This window comes from Maylandia zebra, linkage group LG20 (assembly GCF_041146795.1).
Source record: "Maylandia zebra isolate NMK-2024a linkage group LG20, Mzebra_GT3a, whole genome shotgun sequence".
Lineage (NCBI taxonomy): Eukaryota > Metazoa > Chordata > Actinopteri > Cichliformes > Cichlidae > Maylandia > Maylandia zebra.
Window position 1 is genome coordinate 28,637,681 of NC_135186.1, and position 23,204 is coordinate 28,660,884.

Sequence of the window (23,204 nt, forward strand, 5' to 3'; positions counted from 1 at the left end):
CTTCTTTTAGTCTGATTAAAGTTACCTTTGTTTCACTACCTGCCTGTCTGCCTTCTTTGACTCCTGCACTGGTACAAAATTGTGGTTTTAGACATAGACATAGACTTGATTAACCCCACACTGGGGAAATTCACATGTTACATGAAAATGTGAATTAGAGATATTTTAGAAAAATAAATAATAAATAAATAAGAAAAAATATTGTACAAAATAAAAAAGTAAAAAATATATACAAGAGTAATTTGTACTATTTATAAGTGGTTGGTAAATACAGTAAAATACACTTTGAGATTTTTTCATTTGCACACAAAGAGCAGTGGGAGTGATTATACCTACACATATATTTTAGCAGGTATCTATTGTATGTGTGTTTTGCCCAGCCTGACTACTGTTGGGATGAGTGCTCCGTCCTACAACATGGCTGGAACAGCTAAACAAGCTGCTCAGGGGATATGAGGTATTGTCCATAATGGACGTTAGCTTGGATAGCATCCTCCACTCACCCACCTCCTCTATAAAGTCGAGTGGACTGGCCAGGACAGAGCTGGCCCTCTTCACCTGTCTATTTAGTTGGCTCCGGCCCCTTTCCATGCTGCCATCTCCCCGGCAGACTACTGCATAAAAGATTGCAGAGACCATCACTGTGTCATAAAAGGTCCTCAGTAAAGACCTGCACACCCCAAAGTACTCAGCCTGCCGGGCAGATGGAGCCGACTTTGGTCCTTCTTGTGTAGAGCATGAGTGTTTTCTGACCAGTCCAGTTTACTGTTAAGGTGAACACCCAGGAGTTGGTTTTCTCTGGAACACAACTACCATCTCCTCCATCTTACTGGTGTTGATATGCAGGTGGTTGAATTCACACCAGATGACAAAGTCAGTGATGACCTTCACCACCCAGGACAGTAGGCAAACTGTAGAGGGTCAAGTATTGTGCTCACCAGGTGGGTGAGGAAGATCTTTTCCAGGGTCTACATCAGGCAGGAAGTTAACAACACAGGTCTGAAAATGATTAGGCTTCCTGGGGTGCACGGTTTTTGGCACTGGACCCACACCAGAAAGTCTTCCAAAGGAGAGGGACCTTTTCCAGACGAAGGCTCAGATGAAACATGCGTGAATCTGTACATGTATTCGTCATTCACCCTTACAAAAAGACTGAGCAAAGACCCCTGTACAGGAATCACTTTAATTCTTCATATCATAGATTCAAGGAGCAATTTAGGTCCATATTGGCATTATAGTATCCCACAGTTCCTGCAGATTTACTGGCTGCACATCCACGATATCCCACTCCACCACATCCCACAGTTGCTCTACTGGACTGAGATCTGGTGACTGTTGAGGCCAAAAACCAGTTTGAGATGATGGGAGCTTTGTAACATGGTGTTATCAAGCTGGAAGTAGCCATCAGAAGATGAGTACACTGTAGTTGTAAAGGGATGGAAATAGTCAGCAGTCAGCTGAAACCGTTTCTCCTCATCGAGGCATTTTGCCCCAGAGAACTGCCATTCACTGGATATTTTCTGTTTTTCAGACCACTCTCTGTAAACCCTAGAGAAGGACATATGGGAAAATCCCAGCTGATCAGCAGCTTTTGAGCAGACTGGTGTGTCTGCCATCAACAACCATGCCACGTTCAAAGTCACAAAAATCCCCTTTCTCCCCCATTCTGATGCTCAGTTTGAAATTCAGCAGGTCATCTTGATTATGTCTACATGACTAAATGCACTGGAAGTGTTGCTGCAGTCTAATTGGCTGATTAGACATTTGCATCAATGAGCAGTTGAACAGGTGTATACAAGAAAGCAGCCAGTGAATGTATACCATGTCCCAAAAAGTTGATTCTGTTAATCTGGACGTAAAGTTTTCAGTGGGTGAAACATTTCGTCATTCATCCAGTTGACTTCTTCAGTCTTAGCAACCTTATAAACAGTACATTTGCACAATGACTAAAACTAGCATCACTGGCAAACAATGGGCTGTGAGGTCAGTTTCTGGATCATTTATATGGAGATTGTCATGACCATTGACCAATGATCAGAAGATAGGTAATAATAATAATAATAACAGATTGCATTTATATAGCGCTTTTCGAGACCCTCAAAGCGCTTTACAATTCCACTATTCATTCACTCTCACATTCACACACTGGTGGAGGCAAGCTACAGTTGTAGCCACAGCTGCCCTGGGGCAGACTGACAGAAGCAAGGCTGCCATATTGCGCCATCGGCCCCTCTGGCCAACACCAGTAGGCGGTAGATGAAATATCTTGCCCAAGGACACAACGACCGAGACTGTCCGAGCCGGGGCTCGAACCGGCAACCTTCCGATTGCAAGACGAACTGCCAACTCTTGAGCCATGATCGCCCTCAGTGTACCTACAGGTCAGGCTAGGTAGCAAGGGGGAAAAAACCATCGAAATGTGTAACACAAAAGGATAATACAGAAAAACTCCTCTGCACAGAAGCACATAAATGTCCACAGCACAATATTATGAAGCACGTGACAAGCAACTGGGGTGGGTAGGGGGTGAGGAGTAATCCCAAGCAAACACAGCAGCCATCCTGCCCTGCAGCTATTTTTCCAGCGCTGGGCCCAGACCCGCCGTGTTCTCCAGGAGGGAACAAGCATACACACTATATTACTCTCTTTGTGCTGGGGGACCGGGCTCTTGGAGTGGACCAATTTTTGGCCCAGTGTTTTTTGGGGTCTGAAAGCCACAGAGATGCAGTGTTTAGAGAGCATGTCCCGATGCTCCTGACACATAAAGCATCACTAAGGGTTTTCGCTTAGGCAGCAGTTGATCTTCTCTCTTAGATCACCTGGGGCTTTGACAAAAGTCCACCTGGGATAACCACACTTACAGAGGGCCTTCTTGATATGATGTTCTTCTGCTTCTCTGGCCATTTTTTCTGTGGGGATGGTGTTCGCTGTGTGTTGAAGTGTCCTAATCACACCTAGTTTTTGCTCCAGTGGATAATGACGGTCAAACGTTAAATACTGATCCATGTGCGTTGGTTTACTGTACACATCAACTTTTAAATGTCCCCCATTGCTGATAGAAATCTCAGTCTAAGAAGGCTAACCTTAAAAGGCTAAAAAAAGGACAAAACCTCTAGGGTAACAATAACAACACACCGCTGCTTTCTGAGCTGAATCTGGTTGGACTTTGCTTTAAATTTTTAAGTTCATTCAAAAGTGAAAAGTAGAAATTTTATCTTTTCAGGAATAATAATCTAACCAGCAATCCTCTGACATATAAACACCAATTTATGCTATTTATATATGTATATCGATATCTATATGTAAATTGTGTTCATCAAGGGGTTATTTCTCATTGTCTGATGTATGTTGGGTTGTCCGATCAGAATCCAGAGATGCTGTAAAGAAAGCTTTTCATCTCTCACTTTTTAACCAGAATGTAATGTACCCTGCATAATGAAACACCATCTTGCAGTCTGTGAATGCACAGGCAGTTAGCTGAAGTGTTTACCTTTGAACTTTCCACTCTCGAGCAGCGCTCCTGATTCGTCCAAAGAGAAAAACTCCTCAATAGAGACAAAGTTGTAGTCTACCCCTGAGATTTCCCCCTCTCTGGGCTGTCTGGTTGTACCTAGGAGAGAAGAAAAAACCCAAATTATTATGTCATACATCAGCATCACAGGGCTCAATACACCATCAGTTCTGACATGGATGATGTATCAGTTAATCAAGACCCTTTCCTCTCGTCAGGGGTCATCAATCTGAGTTCAGTGTTGAAAAAAAGTTGCAAATCAGCAGGTTATAAATAGCTTAGGATTACATAAGTACATAAGTTTGACAAAATAGATGAAATATGAAACAACCCTATCGCTCTATACAAGATTAATTTTACTGGTTAATTCAGAGCAGTGTCAAAAATTGTCTAAAAAGTAGAAATGGAGAGAAACTACAACATGCATTGATAATTACAACCAGACGGACGTTTGCTGATTGCAAATCAATGCAAATTTGCACTGATGCAGCTCTGCAGCAAAATGTAACACCGCTTCTAATTCACCACTAAGTTTCGTGAAATTTGGCAGGGTGGATTTCTCTTGTTAGGAAACAAATACACAAACAACTCTAAGCCCCAACCTGTACGCTGGCTCTCTCCTTGGCAGAGAAATAACCAAGTCGGCTATTCTTTTGTTTTGTTTTTTTCTTTAATAAAAGGATTTCCATGTTGTTGTAAAAGCAGCCCAAGGTGAAGCCTCCACAAACCAAAATTTACCCTTCGGCATGAAAAGCACAATGATGACAAAAGGCATTTACCAAGGCCTCTTTATTATAAACAGATCAATAAGAACCGAATTAAACATTAATGAGGCACTGAGAAAGTCTTAAAGCCGCTCTATCACCATTGTGAAGATGGAGCACTCAGATGATCAATGGTCTGTCATCATAATTGATTCACATTGACCTTGGCCTGGAAGAGAACGGTGAGTCCAAGCCATGGCAGTAAAAGCATCCTGTGTCGTTGTGGGATCACTCAGGTAACGCTCTGTGCGTGCTGTATTTTAACCCCAATGCCAAATCTCCAACCAATTAAACACAAGTACAGACATGTGGTGTGAAAAATATCACACCACACACCACAAAATTATCTTTCGCAAATCCAGTGGTGTAATTTTAATTTGCAAATTGAACACTGTGGCACCCATACTGACCTTGAAACAATTAATTCATTTCCCAAGACAAAAAAGAAAAAAGAAAAACCCAAACAAAAAAATCCCCCAAAGCCAAACTAAGGACAAATCTCTGTCCTTCTCCTAGAGGACCATATATGATGTCTGTGGATCCAGCAGGAGGGAGTCATACCCAGCTACCCTATAAAACCCATGATTAATGCACTGCTGTCCTGGGAGCAGCTCTCGCAGCCACAATGACACATACAGGACTTTATGCACACAAGTGCACACAAAGCCCCACAATGAGCCCTCACACACTCTGCAGCCAATTCACCCATGTAGTCACAGAGGCACCACACATTAGAGAGCATGAGGAATCTCCATCAGCCTGACCTGCTCTTTCTGAAGCATAAAATGTATCTAAAAGTAACCTATGATGCTCCTCATCATTTACTGTCACATAACTACTGTTATACTGGCAGGCTCTCATACCAAACATGGAAAATGTTAAAAAATTATGAGTTCCAAGTATGTATAAGAAATCCTGGGTTTCAGACCGCTCTAAGCACTTGGCTTTAGACATATTCAAGGTTAATAATTTTAATTTGATCATCAGACATTAAAACATCAGCCCCACCCATCCATCTTCTGTTTCCAGGGGCAACCAATCAGAAGAAAGCCTGCCTTAAAGGGAGGGGGGCTTAAAGGCAGGGGAGCTAATCAAGACAAGGGATGAAATGAGAGGCTGAACCAAAGCACAGTATCACATGAAAACTGATTTTTTTTTTTAACTGTGCATGCAAAGCTGCTGTAATATAGTACAAAAACAATAATATGCAGAACAGGTCAACTGTAGCATAAAGGCTACTGGCAAACAGTCAACAGTCAGACAGTCATTGTAGCTCGTACTGAAAACATCACCTACCTCACTGCTATAGTTATTATTAAACTCAGCATAAGTCATAAGTCAACTTAAGAGTTAGCTTGGTAGGATGTGAGCTCAGGTTAAGCCGGAGAGAGACAAAAACAAATCAGGAGGTTTGCCCACAAAAAAAACAAAAACAACTTTTAAACAGGATTTATTTTTAAACTGCCCCACAGACGTGATAAATCTGTGTTACTGATCTTCTCTTCTGAAGCCACAATCACAAAGGACCAGAATTACCCAGAGTCAAAAGTCAAATTTCAGCCACAAATTACCTACTATACTTTGTCAGCCACTGAGGTTCCAAGATAATATTAGTCCAGTGTGAATCAGCATCACTGTGATTTGGATTTTTTTTTTTTTTTTTTTTTACATTCCCTACATCTTTTCTTTTTCCATCTTTCCTAGAAGCTGGTTTACAAGCAGACTAGCTAGAACAGCTTGTTTCTAACTGAGGATGAGCAAAGGCAAGTATAAGATAAATATGAGGATTATTTCTAACTGTGAGCCATGCAAAGCTACTGTCATGTAGTGCAAAAATTACAAGATGGAGTTGGAAATTGGCACAATAGGTCCCCTTTAATGAACAGTATATGCTCAAATCACTTATGCATTTCTATATCGGTTTGGTTTCATGCCTGTTGGGCTAACCTCTTTTTTTGTGTTATACTTCCACATGTTGAGTTTTCCAGTATGTGGCTTACTGTCTAGGATGGCTTGAGATGGACATTTTCTCCAGTGATGTCTGACGCTCCAGTCCCAGCTTATTAGGAAACTGTTGACCACGTTTAAAGTAGATGAGAAGGGCTGATGTGATGCATTATCTGTATCAGATCAGGGTGGGTCTTGCACCTCCGGTTTCCAAAAATGGCAACAGAAAAAAAAAACAAAAACCCTATTCTTAGATGCTTTTCTTTAAAAAAAAAAAAAAAAATAGCAGTTTCTTTTACTAATTAAAGATTTGATTGCAAATCTCATGATGGCATCTGACATGTCTATGATTCTTCTCCTCCCCTCAGGACACACAGCATCACTCCAGCTGATATGGTGAGAGTCACAGATTCATTATCTATGCACCCTCCTCGGAGACATATATGACATGTCAGCGGGGAGACAGGATGGATTATTGACATCTTCTTTCCCGCCTGTCCCCGTATAAGCGGCGCTCTGATCCTCGGGGGACGGGGCGAGGGAGGGATTGAAGAGGTAATTACACAGAACTCTGTATCAACACCCAGAGAGAGCTGTCTGTCAAGATCACTGCACACAAATAGCCAACAATAAATCCTGCAGTTGAAAAGGGCACAGAGAGTCTGGGTGACATGCTGGAGCAAGCATATTAGAATAACTAAATGATGATGTTTCTTATCTCCGACTCACTCAGAAGACAATTATAAAAGTCTTTTATGGAGGAGAAAGAGAAACAGCCAGCCTTGATACCGTGACATTGGTTCTGAATCATCCAAGGGCACATGTGCAAATGCGATTATAGAACTATGGATGGGAAAGTTGAAGAGGGTCATGTAAATTCTGCAAAGCTTGAATACAGAACAAAATAACGGGAATGAAAAGACAAAAAAGAACAATCTGTATAAAAGAACAGAACACAGGGTGCAGGATTGTTTATTGAGCATGTACCTGTTCTCCAAAGCTACACAGCGATCATCCTCTCTGCACACACAGGGCTATTAGACCGCAGCCGTCCCCTCCTCCACTTTGGCACTGATAGACATTTGCTTTTAATTTAATTCCACCTCAGAATTATTGATACAGTAGCCTGCATTTACTTAGTTCTGCAATTCATTTCCATTTTTATGCACTGTCCTCTTGACTGAGCCTTTGTAATGTTATTTCTTACATCAGTGCCAGCTTGAATATCAGAGAACATTGTCTCATCAAAAGGGTTTAAGGACTGAAATAGCTCATTGGTACTGAGCACAGTTTCCAGGGAAGAACTATCTACACATAAAAAAGCGAATCAAAACTGAGGTCTTCTCGTACCATCTTTGCTTCCCTATGGCAAACACGTTTTTAAAACCTGAACTGAGGCTAATTACTCGTTGTATTAGAGAATTCAACGAGGTGTTGGAGGGAGCAGTAGGAGCACGCACATGATCCTGAAGGGGGCCACAATGAGCCACTGATGAAAACTCTTCAGCTTTAAGTTCCTGTTAAACACAGCTGCCTACTTGTACAAAAACAACAAAAAGGAAGAAAATTCAGCTTCTACGTATCTACAAGTGATCAAATTTGAAATGTGATCGGTTCGGAGATGCTTGTGCTGCTATAAGCATGAGATGAACAGCATCTTTGTGGTGTCATCTTCAGCAGGTCAGGGGATTGCACTTGCAGGGGCTGAGTCTGCTTTATTGTCACTCTTACTAAAATAAAGCACCTAGGGATGGGAGGTAGTTTGCCAAGTTTGGATCCTCTGCACTGTTTCAAGTGATAAATCAATATCTAATCAATATGGATGTATAGGTATACATATATGAATCCTCTGTTTTCTCAAACTAACGTGTGAAATCATTTAACAACCATTTATTGTGTATATAAAGATCCCCCCCTTATTGATACCATTCTCATTACAAAACAACTGAAAGACTTAATGTTAATTTGGTCGATTCAGTCCCTGAGCAGTTGCTTGTGTAGATGCATGGCTACGTAATGAGGGAGTGTGGCTAAAATTGCAATTACACTGTAATGACAATATGCATGCGGTATACTGAGAGATGCAGTTTAAACTCTTTTACACACTTCTCAACCGCTCCTTGTTCTGTCAGCGAGTGCGTCATGTGGTGCGGGGGCAGATTGTCCCACATGACCTACTTCATGGACTAAAGGAGAGATTAGCAACAAAACTCCACACTGCCACGACAAGGTTAACAATACTGACACACGAGGTGGGTTGTATATTTAACACTACCACCTGAAGAAAATAAGGGAAAAAAAGCCCCCCAGCAACAACAACAACAACAACAACAAAAGATATTATTAAAGAAAGCCAGGAAAATACAACAAAACACAAAGCTTCTCTGATAAAACTCTACTCAGCTGTTATATCCTCTGGCTGTTTCCAGTGACGTCATATTACAGAGGATTAAGATAGCAACAGATGCACTACAACTAGCTGCCTTTGGCTGCCATTGTGCTTGATTTTAGTCATAGGCATCAAAATGAAACGGCGTTTGCAGACCACAGGCTTGATTTTCAGGACATGATGCAAACACCAGGACAAAAGAAAAAACTTGTTAAGCATGAATAGAATTAGATATCCCACCAAACAAACGGTCAAACAGCTTATGGATGTGGATTGTAAATATGAGACTACCACTTAGGAAAAGGCTCAGTGTTGTGACAATACAAATGGTGGCTGTTACAGTTCAGTCAGCTTTACCAAAAGCTGATTTAAAATATACGTATTTCTCATATGCCAACATTTAATATTTCATAAAAAAATAACTCCATACAAATATACACTGACACAAGAAAGTGATCAAAACAATTCTGCCGGCTCAAATGCTAATTAACACCATCGTGTTTACATGGCAGGAGCAATGAGACTGGTGTAAAAACAAAATATTACCAACTAATAAAAGAGACATGCCCTTATAAATCAGTATTTTCATTCAATTCAGTACAATTTCATTGAAATGAACTGAATTACACCTGGAGACAATACATTTGCTATTAGGGCATGCCACATGGTAGCATCAGGATGAAACTGCAGTAGACAAGATAAGATATACAAAGGCAAGATAAATACAGGAATACTGGATATAAAGATAAGAAGTGAAACCCAGGAGAGGACTTACAAGGTACAGCACGGAGGTAGAGGTTCTCTCTGATGACCTGCTGAAGTTGGCTGTCCACTGATCCGGGTGTGAAGCACTTACTCAGATACAACCTGAGGTCCTTACACAATGTGGGGCCTGAGAGAAGGGCACATAAAACAAGTTTGGCATAGAGATGAGGAAGGAGAGAGATAAGGAAATAAATCAGCTCAGTAAGCATAAACAGTCGGATGATGCATGCTTAAATTTATCTAAAGCGCTAACTTTTACTCCTGACAAGCTGGATTTAACACCAGTACTTTACAGCCTGCTGATGTCTCTATATCACTTCATAGTAGCTCCTGAGAATTAAACGTGCCTGTCCAAGTTCCTCGTGCATATACCTACAACAGCCTACTGAGGTTAATTGTTCCAGACACAACGGTAGAGGCTGTCACCAGAGGAGGCAGAGCCGCTCAACACAGCGGGGCTTTGTTTCCTCTCTGATCTCTTAATATCGTCTCGCGTGCTTTACGGCCTTTGATGGCAGGCCGCGTGCTGTTATGGATGGACTGAGCGTGTCTCCTGTTTGTCACTCTGACAGACGACCATTCTGTCAGTGCCTCCCCTGAAGGCTGTCGCCGAGCCATCCACACTCCTGTCACCCCCTATCCATGCTGGCTGTTACAGTGGTTCTGCCCAGGAGCAGGCAGAATTTACAAAGGGCTATTTAAAAAAAAAGGATCAGTGATATAACTTTATTAGTGGAGGCAGCATGTACATATGACTGGTCACATATGGCTGCTGCCTGTAAAGGGAAATGAATCTAGCCTGCCGCCCTTTGGGAGAAATGGCGGCTTTGTTCGTGATGTTACGAAACAGCTGCTATTTTCTAGTCTGCTGAAGAGCAAAATTCAAATCTGAACTGAATGAACTGACAATGTTTAAGCATATGTCTGAAGCCAGGAATAACAGCAATGCAAAGAAGATTTTCTGGAGCTTTGCTGTCATCAAAACCAGAGAATGAAATTTTAAAGTTGGGTATTTTTGATTTGTGTGGCATCACTGCTCTTTTTTTCCTCTCTGCAGCATTAATGCTTGCTTCCTCTCGGGACTGTAGCCTGATGTCAGTATTCCGAAGCAGGAGCAGAGGGAGTTGTAGTAGTAGGAGTAGCAGAGGAGGTGTGGTACAGAAACCCAAAGCATCAGATCATCTATCAATGTCCACACCACATGCAGTCAAGCTGCACAGAGAGGACCAGGCAGACTTCAGAAATGATAATGGATCTACCGGTAGCAGTACGACCAGGAGCAAAGGTCCCCATTTACGCCCCTGTGGCCAAATTGGCCATCAATCTAGCGAGCAAGGCCATCGGGAGGTGCAGTCAGGTGACACTTTGGTGACATATCGTTCTGTCCGCAGCCGACAAAGACACCCGTTCCCCCAGCCCCCTGTTCTAAACATCAAGGCCCCACTACGAGTGACAGGCAACTCGATTGCCACACTCTTGTCATGCGTCATCAAACATTTTGAACTCCTACCCACATGTTAACCAGTCCTCCCGACATAATTGACAAGCACAAATCAGCAGAGCAGAACACTACAGACCGACGATTTGGAGTGTGAGAGCTCGGGGGAGGGAGGCTGTTATTGTGCAGGAATATCATGGATGACAGCTTGGAAGCAAGTGTAGCAGATTGTTTGGGTGTAGACAGATGAAACAAGTGCAATGGCGTGCAAGATAAACAGTGATAAGTCACTGTAAACTGTCTACAGTAAGAGTGTGGGAATTTCAGATTAAGAATTAAGATATGTGAAGGGCCTTACCTGAAACAAAGCAGACCTGTGTTCACACATTTCATCGCCTTTGTGCCCATAATTTGCTCATCTATTTAAATGAGTTGCAGACTAATGTGTTGGCTGTTTTGGGTGCTGAGTCATACCTGGTGACACAGTTTTGATGCGGATAGGATGGGGGCAAGAGTTGAGGATACCACGGACATCTCCTAATGTCATCCCTAAAACTGGTGTTCCCCCAATCTCTAGGATGATGTCACCCACAGTGAGGCCACCACCCGGGGCTGACGTGACAAAGGGAAACTCTCCATAATCTGCTCCTCCACCGATGGCGATCCCCAGCTCTCCCGACGAACCTTGCAGAGGTACAAAGCTGTCTAGCACCTTTGAACGCCAGTGCAGCTTCTTCACCGCCGACTTAGACATGGCAAATGAACTGTTGAGAAAAGGAAACGGGTGTTTAGAGAGCGAGCAGAAGGCGTCAGGCAATAAAAAAAGGAGGGGAAAAAGTGTCGGTTACATAACAAGGAAGAGAAAGAACCTGTGACTTCATGTTATTTAACCTTTGTCAGTTTGCAGATGCCCACTGCCTGTGGAGTTGCTGCGTTTCACATCAGAGAGTCATGAATAATTCTAGCGTCACAGGTTAGGATGGCAGCTTAAAAGTCAAGAACAAGACAACATGGAAAATGTGTCTGTTTTATGCAAACATACAACAACACAACAGCCAAATGACTGTCCAGCCAAAAGACTGAGAGAAACTTTCCCTCATGCTCACTGTTCTCTTGGCTGACGTTTTATTTATGTGTAAACAAGCAGCACGGCCATGAGTGCACAGCCACAGTCACATGGGAAAATCGAGTGTGAGTTTGATGGAGGTATGAGAATCCATTTTCACATACTTGTCTTTATCCATACGTTTTCTAGATCATCAATAACCACGCCATTTATTTTCCCATGGATAGATTCTCCTACGCTCTGCTAGGGTGATGTTTTGTCCACTAATGGCAGCTGCTTACGGTAAAGAAGAGAAACAACAACCCAAAGCTGTACTGAAATACAGTTTTGGGTTGTTGCTTTTTTGTTAAAACACATTTCCTGGAGAGCAGCTGTGTGTTGGGGTGGGGTGGGAGGGTGCAGGAGGATGTAGCTGGCACGGTGAAGATTTGTTTGAGTCGTCCCTGATGTGACAGCTGCACTGCCAGAGAACAGACAATGTTCCTCTGACATTATCAGAGCAGCATTGTCACCTTAACACACGGTAAGACGGAGCCACACAAGGCACTATATCACAATCAAAAAGACAAACACAATGTGTGGACTAAAAGCTTTAGAAGTCAGGCAGGCAGATTTAATTTCCTTTGGGCAGCGTTTGGCGGGCTTTTGCCCTCAGTTTCCAGTCTTTATGCTAAGTTAAGCTACCTACCCCCCGGCTCAGGCTTCATAATTACCATAGCAACATGATGGTGATATCAATCTTCTCATCAAACACAATTAAGCATATTTCTTACTTACTTTGGAACACCTCCACTAAGTCAATTTTGCTTAAATACAATATCCCAAATGGATACTACTGATTTCCCCTTCCAGTGTGGCCAGGAAATAAGCCATTACACTTCACTTCACCAAGATGCAATCCTCTTAAAAGGCTGTGGTGACCCCTGGCTAGGCAGGGTTAACATGCACAGCACCAGACCCGGAGCTAGTAGGGAGGCCCTAGGGTCCTCTGACCCAACAGACCTAATAAGTCTGCTTCAAAGAGTGAGAGAAGGACAGGATATTTCTAATCCTTTCCAGCTGACTGGCAAATCGACTTGCAGATCTGACAGAGATCCTCTTCCATCCTCTGCTGCTGCTCAGTTAAAGAAGGGAGGTCCCTGGTGTGTGTGTGTGTTTTTATAAGATTGAATTATAAAAAACAGAACCATGAAACCCAGAAATACAGATGGGTTGTTTGTGTTTTTGCAGTGCACTCAGTGAGTAACAGGAGAGGAGAGAAAAAGGGAAAAGCAGAGGTCAGATGGAGATCGAGAGGCGCCACCCTGCCTGAGGGTTGGCGTAGGACTCACTTATTTGACCTTGCAGGACTTCAGCTCAGGCGACATGAGTCAAAACTAGAGAAATAGTTGAACCCCAAAACACACATTTCTTTCTAGAACAACAGCCTGTCACTGTTGTTCAAGCACACTTGAATTAAACACAATCAAACAAGTAGCGTTGTTTACGCCGGCATATTTCAGCCTGAAATTATGCTTATCGCTTCAGTCTTGCCAAACAGTGCCCCCAGTCCCTCTCTCTACCCCACTGTGAAACCTTCTGCAGCTACACTGTCGACCTGCTTCTCCGAAGTCAGCCAGCCATCCGCCCACACAGAAAACACAGCAATACAGCGTGCATTAAGGGTGGCGTGAGGCCAGAATACAAACAAAAGCAACTTTTTCCATTTAATCATATTGTACACAACATCTGCATCGTCCCTGAATAATAAGTCTATAAGCCGTTGGTCTTTTCATGATTTATCTAAAGATTTCTGGGAACGTCTCAACAGTAAAGATTAAAAAGATTAAAATAAAACCACTCATAGGTATAAAGCAGTATTCTGTTGGAACTACACAGTCGCATTGTGTTTCTGCTTAACGTGTGTTGCCTGAGATGTAGTTGTTGTCTTGACCTCCTGCGTCTGATGGGGGTTTAATGAGCCACAGCCTGTCAGGTTGTTGAAGCCTGACTCGTCCTGCTGCAGACACACACTCTGACACTCTCTCTCTCTCCCTGCTGTTGGTGTTGACACTACAAACTGGCCCTGCACGCTCATCTTACCATGTTCATTAAAAACACATTGTCATCAAGGCTGGGGAGGAGCAAGGGCTACTGACTCTACGCAGTGATCTTATCATGTTAGATTTAATAGATTACTAAGAAATCATTTGTTTGCATTTAATATAATTTTGAATATGATGATCTTACCTGTATCGGACCATATCTGTATAAATCAGTTACTCCACATAGCTGAAAATTAAGCAAATACAGGAGTGGCATGAATTGCAATTCCTTGAATGGCAAGTTTTTAAAAACTGAAAGAGGAAGAAAGAACCAATCTACATGGACTTCCATGTTAAAACAAACTACACAGCAGAAATTTCATTTAGTCTCCATAGCTAATTTTCCACCTTTATGTCAACTGTAATGACTGATTTCTTGTGTGAAATCAGTGTGGAAGTCTTTTAAACCTGGATTATCTCTGATGACCACTAGTTGCACAAAGAAGTCTGCATGCATAGACTCCTATGGAAAATTGCCCTCAGCCCAGTAATCACTTTCCTAATGAGTTTGGCATAGTACGCTATGATGCTCATTTTGATGGATTTGATTGGCAAGTGACTACTATATGAGCATGCGCTGGCAAAATAGGACTTTACAAACCAATAGATGTTATCAATGCAACTTTGTCCATGTTTTAAATAGTCTGCAGTGCCACCTCAGCAACATCCAGGAAGCTGTTTCTTCAGTTTTAGTGTGTTAAATTCTAGCAGTTTACATGTATGCTGTTTAGCATTAATTAACAGATAGCAGTTGCCAAGCATTAACCAGTAACTTAGTATTCCACTTTCTGATTCACATATATTTATTTTTGGTTCCAAAAATCCAAGATGGCAATGGCCATAATGCTACAAAATAGGCTTCAAAAGGAGAACATAACCCAAAAGGTGATATTGCCTTTAGCCTATTGCATGAAAACATGAATGAATTTTCTGAACTACTAATTAGATTTTGTGTCATATGAAATTTCCTTTGATCAAAATCGCAAAACGTGACTGCTTGAACTGATTATGAGATGAAAATGATGAGCTCTTAATCATCCTCTCATGCTGATTCAAAGCAAACCTAAAAATATGCAGCTATGCTAGAAGCAATGTGACTGTCTTTTAAGCTAAAGTCAGCCACATGTTCCCAATAAGCATGGCAACATGCTGAGAGATAACAGCTGTAGTTTCTACCTTGTTCTTGATCTTATCAACCATCTTATCAAATAAAGAGCAGTAAAAGGGATCCCAGCAGTTTTGCAAGGATTTGGGCCCAAACCATAAACACAGGACTAATTGAAATATTAAATTATTAAATATTAGTTTTAAGATGTCGACAAATAAAAAAGTGAATCACTAAAGTCTAAGGAGCTTGGAAAGAGAGTGACTGGACTTCATTAAGTTGCTTGAACGAAACTTAAAGAAGTCCAGCCGTTTTCTTTCCAAGCTCCTTAGACTACCATGAGCTGGATGACTGAGAACCTGCACAGGCATGTCAGACATGTATCACTAAAGTTGTAAGACTAATGAAGCTGATCCTGTGGAAACATAAATCTGTGTACTTAATGCCAAATCAATCAAGAGGTACACTATAAGGAAACATGAACCAAGTTACCTTCACGTTACACCTACTGGAGCTGCTTGAACATAGAAACCTATGTTATGAAGCACCCAGTGCGCAGTTTTTGTGCTGATGTTAATGTCAGAAGAAGTTTGGAATTCTATGACGTCAAAGCTCTGCAACTTCAAGACTCACGCTTCGACTTTGCAATAACACCACTTAGTAACTCATTGACTATCTATGAGGGAAGAAATTTCACAAATTGGTTGCAGCGGCGACATTCTTTAAAATAATCAGTGACAAATTTTTGTGAAGGCAGACTGTATGGCTAGGTGTTTGATTTTGATTTATACTTGATTTTATACATTTTATTTTTATACAATGGAACTAAAAACACCTGAATTAAAAGATAAAGAGGTGTGGTCCAAAGCTTTTGTCAATATAGTATCTTTCCACTATGAAACACATTAAATAGTGACATGGAAGACAGTAGGATTCATCCACTGGGGGCTGTAATTGCCTGTACATAATTTAATAGCAATTCATTACACAGTTATGAGCTTAATATGGACCAAAGTAATTGCCCCACTAGCACTGCTATAAGTAAAGCCATTCTGAGAGCATGAATTACATAGACTGAACAATATGCAGGGTCACAGATATCTAAGCCTATAAAAAGAATGCTCTATAGAGATTCCTGACCTTTAGGTCAGAAAAGAGCTGACCAATACATATCCTGTTTCACTGACTTCCTCTGCACCAGTGAGGATCTCTACAGTTTGCAACCTCTGCCTTTCAGTGTAATTTCAACCCCCACAGTGATCTGTCAGGGGCAAAACACACAACTCCTTGATTTAGTCTATTCTTAGTGCCCATTTTGTTCCTCATCATATCTGTTTATTCAGAAACTACAGTGCATGTGCTACAGGCTACGAGTCAGTGTATAACACAAACAGCTGTGCCTCACAGATTTCTGTATGAAAATGTCTTTTTGCCCTGAACTACATGAGCACTCATTATCCACAGAACATTTGTCGTTCTTAGCTAATTAACCACAATAGTTATTTTTCCAATAAAAGAAAGTGAAAGTGCACTTTAAGCCTCAACACAATATAATAACACCTTCTGAAACAGCAGTGCAAAAAGCTGCATTTATAGGTAACAAAATCCTTTACAGTGATTAGTCTAAAAGGCCATTTTACCCCTGGCAGTTCATAGTCATGATCAGAATATTTTTATTACACGACAAATTAACTTAGCGGTTATTTCAGGTTGGATCTCGAGGGTGTTAATTTATTAAAGTTACAGAGATGAGTTTTGCCACGGAGCTCAATAATTCAAAGTCAACTTGAAGCAACGAAGCAAGGACAAGAGGGAATAGCACTTGACATTGGACCGGACGATGTCTTGAAAGACCTTCGAGAAGAACCCCCCCCCCCAGGTGTAAGCAAAACGCATCAGTTAAGACGGGTGAATAATTGAATTGCTCGGTAAAAAGTGTCTCTGGTGAGGCCATCAAAACAAGAACATCTTGTCGTGACAGATTTATCCAGCAGGGCGAAGCCAAGGTGCACAGACTTCCATTCAAAGCAGCACTTAAAACTGTTTTATTGACCATACAGCTGTTAGCAATGAATTTAACCTTCGTTTTGGCACCTTAACACCTATTCTCAAAGTCTGCCTGTATCGATAATAGAGGTCCAGCTTTATGGGGAAAGCAGCGACTGTCAGCTCTCGTGATTCTCCACATGTTCCTGATGTCTATCTAGATGCCGGCCCTCATCCCCATCAAAGCCGTCTCTCAGCTTGTAGATCACTCTCTGACATAATCAGCTTTGACAAAAGCAGAGTTTGTTCAACTTCTTCCAAAGATGAGAAACTTTTAACGCAATCAGCGTTTTGCCTCTGAGTTGTTGCTCTAATCAAACGCCGCTCTCCCCAGTTTAATCATCTCATTTTAAATCTTCACGTCATTAATTGTTGTCCTGCTGCTTCACGAAGCAGCAGAACTAGTATGTGCTCATAAAAGCTTCTTGGTTGCTTTGACTTGGTGGAGTCACGCTTGCTCTGCTGTCCACATTTTGTTGCAGCTCTAAATGGAGCCTCCGGTAATGAAATTAGCCTGGGCAATTAGCTCAGCTACGATGCTCTTTGAATTTATGTAAGCTTATTTTGTATTTCATGCATGCTCGCTGAAATGCAAGGCGACGAACAGTTGTCTTTCCTAAATGTAAATTCTGGTGGATATTGATGAACTGACTTTGTGTTTTGTCAGCTAGAATGTGACCAGCATGCCTAAGCGCTCCATTTGTTGGTCTCTCTGCAAATGCTGGCAATGAATAAACAGAACAAAACAACAAAACAATAAGAGAGGGTTTGTTTGTTTTTATACAACGCTGCATAAGCCAGTCAGCATGACTGTGCATTACAAAATAATTACTGACCAACAACACTATTGCTCCACATCAAACCTTTGAAACGGCTATAATAAATGTCCACTGACATTCATGACACTGCGTGACACTGAAGCAGAAACAGTGTTTTTACTATTGCTGATTAGATCATCCAGAGAAGGTACGGTAAACAGATGAAAAAGGAACAAAGTCAAATAATTTTTGATCCTTGTTTCATAAGTGTTAGGATTTCCTGCTAATTTATTTCTCATGACTTTAAATTGCATGAAGTGTTACATTAATTATTTTCATAATCATTTAATCTCCTGCTTATTTTTCCAAATATTGCATCAACTTCTAAATCTGTAAAATGTAAAAACAACAACAAAGGCCCAGCATGATGTCTTTAAAAGGCCTAAACCAAAAGACATTTCAGTCAGATGGCAGCTCTAGTTAGTGTTCAACATCAAAGCTCCAAGCTCAGCACTTCATAATACACTCACTGCCACTTTATTAGGTATACTTGTAGTATCAAATGAATGAATTAGCTAATAACAAGGCATCAACTGAGTGCACTTAGGCAGACCTAATAATGTTATGAAGTTCAAACTGAGCATCAGAGTGAGGAAGATTTAAAGGACTTAAAAGTGGTGTGGTCGTTGCCAGAGGGGCTGTTCTAGGTATTTCAGCAATTGCGGCTCTACTGGGATTTTTTCCACACATCAATTTCTGGGATTTTTAAAAAAGAGGAAATATCCAGTAAGCAGCAGTTCTGTGGGTGAAAATGCCTTGTTTATGTCAGAGGTTAGAGGACAATGGCCAGACTGCCTCAAGCTGATAGGCAACAGTAACCACTCAGTAAAACCAAGGTATGCAGAAGACATCGCTGAACACACGTCAAACTGTGAAGCAGATGGGCTAAAGGGGCATTAGACCACATCAGGTGCAACTCCTGCGAGCTACGAGGTGGAAACTAAGACTACAGTTCATATGGGCTCACAGAAAATTGTACAAAAAAAGATTGGGCAAATGTTGCCAGATCTGATCAGCCTCACTTTATGGTGTGACATTCAGATGATGGGGTAAAGATTTGTTATAAATAGCATAAAAGCATCCTGATTTCTATCAGTTTTTCAGGATTTTGGTTGTAGAATATTGTAGGAGATTATTTTTTGGCACACTCTGGGCCCTTAGAACCAGTTGAGCAACATTTAAATGCCACAGCCCACCTGAGTACTAATACTGGACATGTTCATCCCTTATGGAGAAAGTGCCTTCTGACAGCTGTGTCCAGTAGGATAACAAGTCACGTGTCACAAATCTCAGATGATCTATAACTTATTTCTTGAACATGACAATGAGTCCCCTTTACTCAAATGGCGTCCACAGTCACCAGATCTCAGTCCAATAGACCACCTTTGGGATGTGGTGAAACGGGAGATTACAGTATAATCATGGATGTGCAGCTGGCAACTGTGTGATGCTATCATGTCAATAAGAGCCAAAATCTCTGAGGAACGTTGCCAGCATTCCTCATCCTGGAGACTACACGTTAGAGAGTTAATTAGCAGGTTAAAAGGAAACGGTTATCAGAATGCAAAGAACACAGCCATGATTGTCCATGTGTTTTAGATTTATTTTTCTTTATATCTAAAGTATTTTGACTAAACGAGTGATTGAGACACATTGACTGATTCGTTCTGACGAGATAAAATAAGGTTACACTAAATGACAGACTTAAAAATATACACATTCTACTCAGAAGAAGAACAAAATTAACTCACCTAAGCTGCCGTCACATATGGGAGTGAAAAGAGTGAGTGCAGACCTTATATAATGTGAGCAGGTGAATTCAGTTGAGCAACAAAGGAACACGGGAGCCAATCAGTAGTGAGGAAACCAGGACACGAAGTGAGGTAAGGGAGGTGAGGAGTGGATGAGTGAGGAAAAGAACAAATGAAGTAAGACTCTTTGCTACAGGTGGATTCTGGAGTCAAAACAGTAGCACTGACATGTTAAAGGAAGACGTGTAACATTTGTAGCTATGCATCACTACTCTATACAAAAGGGTGACAAATAAAACCCAATATAATGTGTGAGGTATGAGGTATTTGGCCTTCAAGCAGCACCAGAACAGCTTCAGAACTCCCTCGACTGATTCTTCAGGAGATGTAAATGAAAGTATTTGTGAATCATTCTTCCAAAAAATATTTCCTCATTGGTGTTTTGATGGTGGTGACGGAGGGACACATCAGTTCAAATTTTTCCACAGGTGTTCACTCGGGTTAAGATCTGGTGACAGCGAAGGCCATAGCATTGATTGATCCACATCATTTTCATAATCATTAAGTCCCTCAGTGACCCCTTGTGCCTTTTTACGGATATATATTGATTTGTACTGGCCCTTCCACTAGACGTACATGTGAACCCAAACCATCCAAGTATTATTATACATCCCATTGCATAACAGAGCCAGATCCTCTCACTGTGGGTCAGGAGTTCAAGGTTTTCCTTGACCGAGTGACCCTACTCTGCATAGTTTCTGATTACCTTTCTCCTGATTGACTTATTGATTACTCACCTAATCATTTATGTTCTAAATGAAAAGAGTTTGGTCTGTTGAGCCCACCAAAAAAGCTATTTGTTGTTTAATTGACATTTTGATTGGAGTTTAATTTTTGTTGTAAAATAATTCATTCATTCCATCCATAGGGGCAGCAGTTTTAGCAGAGATCCCTAGATCTCCCTCTCCCTGGCCATCTCCTTTAGCTCTTGTAGGGGGACGCAAGGCATTCCCAAATTAACCAGGAGGTGTAATCTGTCCAGCACGTCCTGAATCTGCCCTGTCACCTTGTTCCTTTAATGCCTTACCTAGGGAAGTCAAGGAGGCATCTTAGCCAGATGGCTGGACCACCTCAACTAGCTCCTTTTGATGTGGTAGAAGTGCAGCTCATAATCAATAAATTGATTATCATTATTAATTTTTTAGCTCAGTCTTTATGAACTAACTCACATTGTTTAAAGCATCATTCCAGGGTTACACCTAACTATTAATGATTGGTTTGTTTGGACTTATCAATAAGTATTTTTGTCCTAAACTAGCCTCATTGTGACAAAGTCCATAATGACTTCCTAAATCACACAAGGTAAAGAAATTGAACAAAACCAGAGAATATTTTAGTCTTTAAAATAACTGCTGATAAATTAAATCCATTTATTTCTAACATTTCTGACATTAATTCTGAAAAGAGCCCAGAATGCATCTTGAAACATTTATCTAGGAAGTTCAGAGAAAAAAGGGTATTTAGTGAAAAATTAGGTACCAGTGAAGAAAAGAAAACCTTCAGCTGAACCCATCCCACACACTGAGCACTATAAGCTCATCTGTTCCCTCTAACCTGTGGTGAGGCACACTGCTCTTAATCTTGCAGCATCCTCCCAGGAGGTGTTGGAGGTCAGCCAAGTAAAGCATCTTAAATAACCAGTGACTTTAAATTCATGAGACTGGTGGAGTGGCAGACAGATGGAAAATGCACAGGAAAATTCTCCCAGCTCCGACTTTGTCGCCTTATCGCTTACCCATGCCCTGACCTCTCGCTCCGAACATTTACACCAAACTGCACAAGCAACACCGGGTGTACTAAACCTCCCTGATGCTCACTCTCTCTCAAATCTAGGGCATGGGAGTGCTCAACATAAAACAAACAGCAGTGGCAGATTTATAAATATAAGATTAAATGCTTGTGGGTTCAAAATGCCATGCACAGTGGCATACACATGCACTAAAGCATTTTCCACTCTTACACAATCAATATAAACTTAACACAATGAAGAGCTGATAAGAATAGAAGGAATGAAAAAAAATTTTTCTCTGCACGGCATCAACAAATCCAAAAATGAGTTCATGTTTTTATTGAACTATTACTAAGCTGCTTGGGTGTTGACGACAAAAGGGGATTTAGTGCGAGATCCAAAAATTGTTGAGCTTTGGAGCAACACCCAGATAAACACACAAACACAAACACACACACCTGAAAGGATAACACCAGCTCAGTGATGCTCGCCTTGGGCAAACTGTATATTTAGAGTCACGGGATCAAGGTCAAGGCAGGAGGCACGTTAGTGGGTCACTTTATGTTGTGCAGACTCTCGGCTCCTCTGAGGACCAGCTCTGTGACAACAGGTCCCCTTTTACGCAAAAGTGGTGCACCCCTCGCTGCGATCCCAGATTAGCTCTCATCAGGAAGACGGAGCAGTTTAATTAAACACAGCAGATCAGCTCCTCAACAGTGATGATGGATAAGAGAGACCAAAAGGGAAAAGCAGAAAGAAATTAGGAAAATTCAAAGCGGATGGAAAAAATAAAAAAGGGGGAATCAGTGGAAGCCTGGAAGGAAACAGAATCCAAACAGAGAAGGGTGCGGTAACCTTATGAAAGAATGGCTGAAATCATAATAACAAAATGAATAATTCAAAAGGAAATGGGAGGGAAGGTTCAGTTCACTATAATGAGCATTTTTGTGAGGTCGCAGTTTGGTAACCTAAGCAGGCCCTCAAGTATATGTGTCTGTGTGTGCCTTCAGTTGTGTGTGTGGAAGAGAGATACTGCTGATTCAGTAGGGATGGGTGAAGGTGACCCTCGCGCTTGCTCCTGCTGCCAGTCTCACCACCTGATATTGATCCCAGTTGTCCAACTCAGATCTGACTCAAGGATACAAGGATTCATTGCCTTCTTGACATTTCAAATATGGAACTGTGTAAATTGTAACTCCACACACTAGCATTGATTAGTTATTGATTTTCTACCTAAGTCAGAGTAAACCACTTAAAGGCAGATTCGCCGATCCAAACTGAATTTCAGTGTGTGTGCAGGTATGGCCACGAGAGGTAGTTCCAGCATGGGCATGCTTTTGTTGTTGTTGAAATTTCATATCAGACTGCACACAAACTGCCGAGAACTAAGAATAGAGCAAGCTACAACTGTAGAATTTAAAAGCAGTGGCTGGGAGCAAAGGTTTGGACCACAGATGGGAGAATGTGCCTGCGTAGCCCTGCCCTGTCAAGGGTAAACTGCCTTGAAACACACACACACATACTTTGTTTTCACCACACCTTAAAACAGATGCATGAATATTCATGATGCCGAAGGACACAGGAGGTACATAATTAGACAATCACCAACTCCCAGATGACATGCATTACTACGACAGAGGAGAAATGCACCTCACTTCATCCTCCCCTCTTGTTAGCGGTGAAAGGGGAGTTGACATGCATTTCCACTTACTGGTGGTTAAAACTTGAGCT

General features: G+C 41.5%; 1 protein-coding gene across 6 annotated transcripts in view; it reads right to left on the reverse strand.

Annotated features, from left to right (window-relative positions):
• magixb (MAGI family member, X-linked b) overlaps positions 1-23,204 on the reverse strand; it is a 50,185-nt gene that overhangs the window by 25,175 nt on the left and 1,806 nt on the right. For 5 of the 6 annotated variants that reach the window (XM_004546372.3, XM_004546370.3, XM_076878645.1 and 2 more), the window contains exons 2-4: positions 11,289-11,578; positions 9,387-9,503; positions 3,491-3,610 (exon numbers count right to left, since the gene is read on the reverse strand). In XM_004546372.3, coding sequence (XP_004546429.3) covers positions 3,491-3,610; positions 9,387-9,503; positions 11,289-11,568 — 517 coding nt within the window. In that variant the 5' untranslated portion in view covers positions 11,569-11,578. Of the gene's footprint in view, positions 1-3,490; positions 3,611-9,386; positions 9,504-11,288; positions 11,579-14,109; positions 14,153-23,204 lie in introns of those variants that run through there. The other variant, XM_004546371.3, reaches the window with a different exon arrangement.